General features: G+C 35.7%; 1 protein-coding gene and 1 long non-coding RNA gene across 2 annotated transcripts; one reads left to right on the plus strand and one right to left on the minus strand.

The window, feature by feature from the left end:
* Nucleotides 1-828: 828 nt before the first annotated feature.
* LOC128920422 (peroxiredoxin-6-like) lies at nt 829-2316 on the minus strand. The gene is made up of 4 exons (XM_054227641.1): nt 2102-2316; nt 1394-1768; nt 1245-1320; nt 829-1157 (listed from the first exon to the last, which is right to left on the minus strand). The coding sequence occupies exons 1-4, from the start codon at nt 2182-2184 to the stop codon at nt 1029-1031; spliced, it is 663 nt and encodes a 220-aa protein (XP_054083616.1). The 5' UTR covers nt 2185-2316; the 3' UTR covers nt 829-1028.
* Nucleotides 2317-6046: 3730 nt separating this feature from the next.
* Nucleotides 6047-7761, plus strand: Prdx6_1 (peroxiredoxin-6). Its single transcript, XR_008470488.1, has 4 exons — nt 6047-6243; nt 6830-7204; nt 7278-7353; nt 7441-7761. It is a non-coding gene; the product is annotated as a peroxiredoxin-6 (long non-coding RNA).
* Nucleotides 7762-8907: the final 1146 nt, after the last annotated feature.

The following is an 8907-nucleotide window of genomic DNA, read 5'->3' on the forward strand; positions in this document are numbered from 1 at the left end:
ACTAATTTTTACAATCGAACAAAAACGCAAACACAACGACATTAACTTTTCGACAACCAAATAATAAGTTGAAAGGTCAGGAATGTTAAACAGAAACAGTGCTAATTACAATTATGAAGCTGAAAATAGCTCAGTAACAAATGAATACGTTTTTTTAGCTGATAAGCTAATATATTACCGTATTGTTTTGATTTTAATGCGAGGAAGTTAGCCTTAATTAATTGTATGTACAACTACTTTAGGCATTTGCTATTTGATTACCGTTATTTTTGCAAAGTAATGCTGTTATCAATAACATTTCTGGCCGATAAGGCAGATTAGAAGCGTTTTATTGCTTCCAAAAAGTGTTCGCAAGCATATGTTTAACTATACAAACACAAATTAGTAAAGTATTAAGTAAATAAGAACTCTGTTTGTAGCATTGCAATATTATTGGTAGCGTGTATTAGGACAAGAAACAGAGTTTAATCACTTGTTGCATAGTGCTTTGTTGCTATTGTAATTTCGATTTTGTGTATTGTTGTCAAATGCTCAGTAATACATTTTCGGATTGTCAATTATTTACTTCAAAACCAAAAACAAAAAAGTAATTAAACTGTAATCGAGCATTACATAATTGTAAGTAACAAATTATGAGTATTAACTGACTAAAAAAAATTATAATAATATAATAACAAAAAACGAATGTATGTGAGTGTCTACACGCATACAAGTAAATAATAAAAACGAATATTTTCTATTCCATTTCGAAGGAATTACTGTTTTTTTTTCATTACTTAAATATCCTTTTCAACAAAGTTCACACATAAGCAAGTTAAAAGTCATAAATTGAATTGTACTCAAAATTTATTATTTGTTTTCTACTTAACAGTAACAATAATTTAAAGATCAAGCACAAAATCATTTCTAAAATGATCAGCACAGAATATAATAAAGGGGCACCAACTCAACTCCTATGGAGTCAAATTGTAAATTTTTTTTTTTTTTTAATTTTTTTGGTTTTTGTTTTTATTTTTGGTGACTAAAATTTAGTAATTCTCAGTTGTTCTGACATAGTTGACACCGGACGGCATTGACACTTTGTCGAATCCCTTGGGGAACAGTTTGTCTGCTTCCGCATCAGTCACATGTGGTAGGATCATGACTTTGGTGCCGGGCTGCATTTGAGAAAAATAATAAAAAATAATAGAACAAAGTTAGGAAAAAATAAAAAAATAAAAATGTATAACGGTAGTGACACTTACCGTCCAGTTGGCGGGTGTGGCCACAACCTTCAGCTTGTCGGTTAATTGCAACGAGTCCAAGCAACGCAGAATCTCACTGGAATATTAAATAGATTTCGTTGTTATAGAAATAGTATACGATTTTCTATTGAAGCAAAAGCGCAACTCACTCAACATTACGGCCCATAGACATGGGGTAGAACATCGACACACGCACTTTGTGATCAGGACTGATGATGTAGAGTGCACGAATGGTTTTGCCGATCTCCGGATCACGTTTCTGTTCCTCGTCCAACATGCCGAAGAGTACAGCCAAATCACGATGAGGATCGGCAATGATGGGATAGGGGAATTCTCCGGGAATATCCAGACAATAGGACTTAATATCGTTCACCCAGTCAACGTGCGATTTCAGATCATCCACGGAGTGTGCCAAACACTTGGCATTACGCTTTGCGAACTCTGGCTGGTGCACGGCGATGCGTCCTAACTCGGTGGTGCAGACGGGTGTGAAGTCCGAGGGGTGCGAGAATAGAACGACCCAACTATGAAATAATAAGAGCAGGTAAGAAGGTATGTAAGTATTTTGTGAGTGTGAAGGAGCACACAAATATTTTCTCTGATTGTTGATATTCATTCTCTCTTCATTTTTATATATATTTTTTCAGTTTAATGTCTTAATCATTTCACGCCCTTTAATTTTGAATTTTCTTTTATTTACGATATTCTACTATTCACAACTTTTAATGCTTCTTCGCGGGTATTTCAATTTACATACATACATACATATGTATTTGTCCGATGTCCGTGTTAAATTTACAGTTCAGTATAATAGAGTTTAATATCAATTGAAAAATTACACTAAATTATAGACTTACGAGTTTCCCTGCCAATCATAAAAGCTAATTGGACCCTGGGTGGTCTCAGCTTTGAAGTTCGGCACAACTGCTCCCAAACGCATTTTGATATTTATTTAGTATATTATGTATAACTTTTTACACTTTCAAATGATATTTCACGAATGTGATATTTCAACGAATAACACGATTCAAGCTCGGAGACACTTTTTCACAGACTGATGACAACAGCGAGCTGCAAAGCTATTTATATGTGCGCCGGCTTTCGTTGTTGCTCGGCTAATTGAAAGACAATCGCTTATTATATTATTCTCTTCCAGCTATTCGCGAGACAGACGAACGCTTAGTTACAGAAGGTGTTGATAACAGGTTTTATTGACGGCGGGAGGGATGTGGAGGGTGTGGCGGGAGCGCTGCCTACTTTATCAGCTACTGAGGGTGTTACCGATATGAAGCGATTTCGATAAGCAGCATTTGCTCCATTGCCCAAAGGGCCAGTAGCACGTACGATTATGCTGAGCAGAGGCAAACGAGTTAAGACTTAAGATTCGCAGCTTGCTATATAATAAAACATAATTTCTAAATTTTAACTCTTATTAAAAACCTTTCATTACAACAAAGAAAAATAGAAATGATTTCACAACTTTTGAGACTGTGTGCGAATTTATGCATTAAAATTCCAAATGTGTCTAGCTTGAGTTTATTAATATTTACATGCAATACATATGTACTTATAAGTGATAGTGTATAAAATGTATAATAGGCTTGTATAAGTAGATAGGCATAGGTAGTGGATCAGTGTGTGGGCGCGGAATGATCTTCGAAATACAAAAGGAATAGCAAGTAACGATAACAAAAGATTAATATTAATAATATGATTCCTTTTCGGTTTATTTTCGTCGTGTTACATACACTGGATGACAAAAGTCGGCATATGATTCGTATTTCGTTATAAAAATATTTGCACTCAGTTGAAGAGACATATTTTGATTTTAAAGAAGTAAAGGAGAAATCCTAAAATGGTATGTACGAGTACATGTAATGCGATCCTTCTAGAGCCTTGAAATGATAATGGAATTCTTTTTAGTAAGAATACAAAGAATGTAGAAACTAGTCAAAATTATATAAAGATTCATCTAGGCTTCACTCAAAAGTACAAACGTACCGACTTCTACTAAGTTCCTCGCTGTTTGATCAAGTTAAATATGGATCATCCGTTAATAAAATAATATAAGTTTAACACAAATAAAATATACAGTGGAAGTTCTCCAAGTCGAATCACCATAATCCACAAAAAAACTTCGAGTTAGAGAGGCTTCGAGTTATAGAATTTTCATTAAAACATATAAATTTTCAAAAAGCTGTAAAATATAGATTTATACACTGTTCTATTTATTAACATCGCATAAAGTTTGCTATTATTGGCGTTTTGAAGTCTATATCCCATGCCTCTGTTAGATAATTTATGCAATCCATATCTGTAATATATTTTTTGTTTGCCTCCGTACAATATACTCTCAATAGACTCTTAAAATTCTGCCTCAATAGTAAAATTTTAAATTCTGTATTATGTCCTGACCAAAAAGTTCGATTTATGGAAGGAAATTTGTATGAAAGTTGCACTCTATTGCCTCTTCAAGAGTTCGAGTTATGAAGAACTTCGAGTTATAGAAGTTCGAGTTGTGGAAGTTCCACTGTATATAATAAAATATACATTATCAGTTATTGTTTTGAGATTCCCGCATATTTGTTGGCCTGGCGACGCGACTGATTAAAATAGTTTCCATAATATAATTATTATACAATTCTCGTATCGAAAATTAATTTTCTTTTTATTGCTATAGTAAATGCCTAGATAAGATAACGAATGATACTGCATTTGACACTAATATAGATATGCATTGATAAACTAAGTTTTATATGCCAATTAAGTTCAATATTAGAAAAATTATTAGCTTTCATATTTGGCACAGTCATACAGTAGACACGCCCAATTTCGAAGGCTACGTTTAAGTATTACGTTGAGTTTCTCAGAATATGCCTAATCTTTTGGTGGAAAACGCCTCTTTATAACTAGGCTAATAAGTCAGCATTTCAACATAAATGCATCGTAGATCTGTATGTCTGTTTGTCTGTTTGTCTGTTTGTCTGTATGTGTGCCACAAACATTTTCGTAGTTAACGACCTCAATCCAAATTAGCAAACTAGTAAATTTTCTCGGAAATTCAACAGCCACAGCAATCGTTTTCAATATTTTCAATTATGTGTAAATATCAACTAGTATATACTAACATCCAATGATTCTATATATGCCAAGTATGTAAATATGTATGTTATCATATTGTTATTGCACTAAAGTCACCCTGTGTAAAAATGAAATAAAATATAAAATTATAACTCTTTACAACAGCTTTTCTAGACGCTTACAATCAAGTGTACAATTCGATGCTACATTCTCTATCTACTACATAGATACATGTATGTATGTACATATATGTGTGACAGCAGCAGCAAACACTTGCCTTTGAATACAAATCAGATAGTAGTTCAGCTATAAACGCTCGCTTCGTCGTGTTTATGTTTACTTAATGTCCACTGGAAACTGATAACACACTGGGTCTCAAATGAATTTCACCACAAACCGGGTCTGGCTGGTTAAGCGGCGTTTGAAAGCGGCGCTTAGCTCTAAATGCGGCGGAAAATTTATTAAAAAAAAATAAACAAAACGAAATTGATTATCAAATTACAAATTGGCGGCGTCGTTAAGTCATAATAAAAACACAAATTTTATACATACACACATACATATTTACATATTAAGACAGCTGGTGGATAATTTTGAAAACTTAGAAGGGCTAGAACACTTTTGATATCCGAGCGCTTTTCCGAGTGTTTGATTCGCGCTTTGATTTAACAACCATTTCTTTAAATACACACGACTTTATCAAAAGCGTATGTGGGCAAGTACAAGGTGTTGCAATATGAGCAAACGGACTAAAATCGATATTGGTGCTGATCAAGCAGAGTTCTCCGGTCATAATTGAAGAATGCTAAGTGACAACAAATCTGCCAGGTTTTGTAAAAATTCTGGCAGTGTGAAATACACAGCTGTTAAGTTTCCAGATTAAGAGATCAGCAGCCTCTGATCACTCCTTTTTAGGGATCTATGGATAGTGGATGGAAACAAGGATTATTCACCTGCTGTTTCAAAGTATCTAATTACCTTTTACATAAATAGGGGACTTCAGTACGAAATCTGAGTTATTAGCCAAATCCCAAATATGATAAGCTCTCCACAAATATTTTCTTCAAATAATCTGCTAATACAAAATGTATGTTAATTAAGTTTAGGTTTTGCTATAATAGATGCCACTTCTGTAGTTCACCGAAAGCTATCTTTAAAAAGATATCTGTAAATTTTATGAGCCCTATAAAGATGAGCTCGAATAGGTCGATATCTATTGCTTTACTATAAAAACTTAATAAACGAAGCTAATCGTTAATCACTTAGTTAGCAACTCTAACCTAGTATATATTAGTATCTACATATGTACATAAATATGTACTTAAATATTTGCTTAGATTGTACACAAAGGTAAACACATAAATACACCTGTAGACTCTTCAGATTATTTTCGTATTTATTTGCACTGTTTTGGAGAAGGTAAATATTGATAAATGTACACATCTGAACATATATAACCATATACCTGTAGTACTGAAATGACAGCAAAAACAAAAACTCAAATATGGCACTGATATACTCGTAGTCGCTCGCTTGCTTATTTGAGCAGTAGGAAGCGTTAGCTTGATGTTAGTTTTGCGCGTTTGATGAAATTCTCAGACACATACACTGAAAAGCACACGCTCAACAAGCTGCTATAATCGCATGCAAATGATAATATGTAGAGTGTCTATGTGTGTAAGCAATCGGCTGATGGCAGTGTATATAAGCCAGCGCAGCGTTTGTGTTCGACATCAGAAAGTGAAAAACTGCGCTTGAGTTAAAACCGTCAGCTATTCTGCTTGAATAAAAAAGTATTAGTTTTGATTTCAAATCACAAATAACAACAAATCAAAATGCGTTTGGGAGCCACAGTACCGAATTTTGAAGCTGACACCACCAAGGGGCCTATCAACTTCTACGATTGGCAAGGAAACTCGTGAGTCAAAATTAATCATTTACAAAAATGTATTTTACTTTGTACTAAGTAGTCAGAGATTGATAAGGGTTAAATAATATGATATTAAAAAAATAACCTGAAAAAAGCGCCTTAGGCGTTAAGAGATTATATAATATAACTATATGTATATTTTGTAGCTGCAACCATTTCAGAATCTAAATCAGAACTATTGCTTACTTCATTACTATGTAAATACGATGTTCAAAAATTTAATTTGTTTATAACAACGCAAATTTCAAAATCATGTTGAGACAATGTCATTTTACTCGCAAGTAGGTGTGACCAGGTGCCTATATACATAGTATATACCCAACACACTTATATGAATAGATATGTATTTGAGTAGTTCAAATATAGTAAAGTACATTTTAATATTCAAAGAGGGTTGGGTTGTTTGAAATGTATTAATTAGCTTGTTTATGGAAAGAGGCAGAACACGCACACTTACACACGTGAATATCAAGATTTATATTTCAAGTGATTTATTGGCTGCTTTGTAGCATAAAAATTCCATTCGCACTTATTTGCTGATTATTTTAACGCCATTTATGTAAATGTTACACAGTTGGGTCGTTCTATTCTCGCACCCCTCGGACTTCACACCCGTCTGCACCACCGAGTTGGGACGCATCGCCGTGCACCAGCCAGAGTTCGCAAAGCGTAATGCCAAGTGTTTGGCGCACTCCGTGGATGATCTGAAATCGCACGTTGACTGGGTGAACGATATTAAGTCCTATTGTCTGGATATTCCCGGAGAATTCCCCTATCCCATCATTGCCGATCCTCATCGTGATTTGGCTGTACTCTTCGGTATGTTGGACGAGGAACAGAAACGTGATCCGGAGATCGGCAAAACCATTCGCGCACTCTACATTATCAGTCCCGATCACAAAGTGCGTGTGTCGATGTTCTACCCCATGTCCATGGGCCGTAATGTTGAGTGAGTTGCGCATTGATTGCAATAGAAAATCGTATACTATTTCTATAACAACGAAATCTATTTAATATTCCAGTGAGATTCTGCGTTGCTTGGACTCGTTGCAATTAACCGACAAGCTGAAGGTTGTGGCCACACCCGCCAACTGGACGGTAAGTGTCACTATCGTTACACATTTTTATTTTTTTATTTCTTGCTAACTTTGTTCTATTATTTTTTATTACTTTTCTCAAATGCAGCCCGGCACCAAAGTCATGATTCTACCACATGTGACTGATGCGGAAGCAGACAAACTGTTCCCAAAAGGATTCGACAAAGTGTCAATGCCGTCCGGTGTCAACTATGTCAGAACAACTGAGAACTACTAAATTTTAGTCAACCAAAAACAAAAACCAAAAAAATTAAAAAAAAATATTTTACAATTTGACTCTTTAGGAGTTGAGTTGGTGCCCCTTTATTATATTCTGTGCTGATCATTTTAGAAATGATTTTGTGCTTGATCTTTAAATTATTGTTACTGTTAAGTAGAAAACAAATAATAAATTTTGAGTACAATTCAATTTCTTACTTCTTACTTTGCATGCAACTTCATTTACATACATACATACGAGCTTATGCACTCTCAGTGTCATTAGCCATGGTCACTAGTAGCTCTGCTGTCGGTTTCGAAGATAGAGTGGGCAGTGCGAGCGAAGTGGCAGTTAGCGGTTATCTTTACGACGCGTTGCTTAAGTCGAAACTAAACAGTCGAATGAGCTTTACAATTCACACAAACCGATATTTATATACATATATACTTTATATATCTATTTATATATATGTTTGTATATATAGTGACGATGCCACCACAAAACGCTATAGAATTACAAAATAATGTCTCGGTCGCAGCAATTGTCATGCGTGTGCTCGTTCCTGCTGTATTGCTCCCCAAGGGTATGTTGCATGCAACACGCCGTTTGTGCTGTGCCACCTCATGGATACTTTATCGCTTTGTAAGTTGTTAATATGTGGCAAGTGAGTGCGTGACTTGTTCGCACATAAGTATGTCTCTTTATGTTGCATGCCACTTATGGAGTGCTGCGTGCTGAGTGCGGCAGAATACAAATGTCATTTTGTCAAACAAACTGCTGCCCGACCGCAGTCGTATGACCGCACCAACTGATAGGTGGGCTAGTAAGCAGGCAGTCAGTGGTTAAATCATAAGGAGTAGTTGTTGTTGCTGCAACAAGAATCGCTTTGTGTTCCTTAAAGCTGTTTCAGATACCACAGAACAATGTTGCACAAACACCTGCAGCCATTTCGTTGAGTCCGTGAACAAAAAGCCACAAAATCATTGAATCATCTCATATTCATATAACGGTACAGTGGACTGAGGCCGAACAAATCGTCGTCGTGGAAAATATGAGCTGATTTCGCGATCCGCTGTGGAAGACGATTTAGGATAATTGGAAGTCTGTCGATCTTTATTTGCAATTCGAACCCGAAACTCTTCCGACTCTTGGTGGATTTAAAGGATGTTCTTCTTCTTCTTAACTGGCGTAGAAACCGCTTACGCGGTTATAGCCGAGTCCACAACAGTGCGCCACGCATCTCTCCTTTTGGCGGTTTGGCGCCAATTGGTAATACCAAATGAAGACAGGTCCTTCTCCACCTGGTCCTTCCACCGGAGTGGAGGTCTCCCTCTTCCTCGGCTTCCACCAGCGGGT

The sequence above is a fragment of the Zeugodacus cucurbitae genome, chromosome 3 (genome assembly GCF_028554725.1).
Source record: "Zeugodacus cucurbitae isolate PBARC_wt_2022May chromosome 3, idZeuCucr1.2, whole genome shotgun sequence".
Classification (NCBI taxonomy): domain Eukaryota; kingdom Metazoa; phylum Arthropoda; class Insecta; order Diptera; family Tephritidae; genus Zeugodacus; species Zeugodacus cucurbitae.

What these genes read in the sequence shown, in the direction of transcription:
- LOC128920422 (XM_054227641.1), bottom strand. Translation starts at nt 2,184, where the DNA reads ATGCGTTTGGGAGCAGTTGTGCCGAACTTCAAAGCTGAGACCACCCAG. An exon ending in TATGATTGGCAGGGAAACTC is followed by an intron (nt 1,769 to 2,101) that starts GTAAGTCTATAA and finishes ATTATTTCATAG; the next exon opens with TTGGGTCGTTCTATTCTCGC. An exon ending in TCTATGGGCCGTAATGTTGA is followed by an intron (nt 1,321 to 1,393) that starts GTGAGTTGCGCT and finishes TTAATATTCCAG; the next exon opens with TGAGATTCTGCGTTGCTTGG.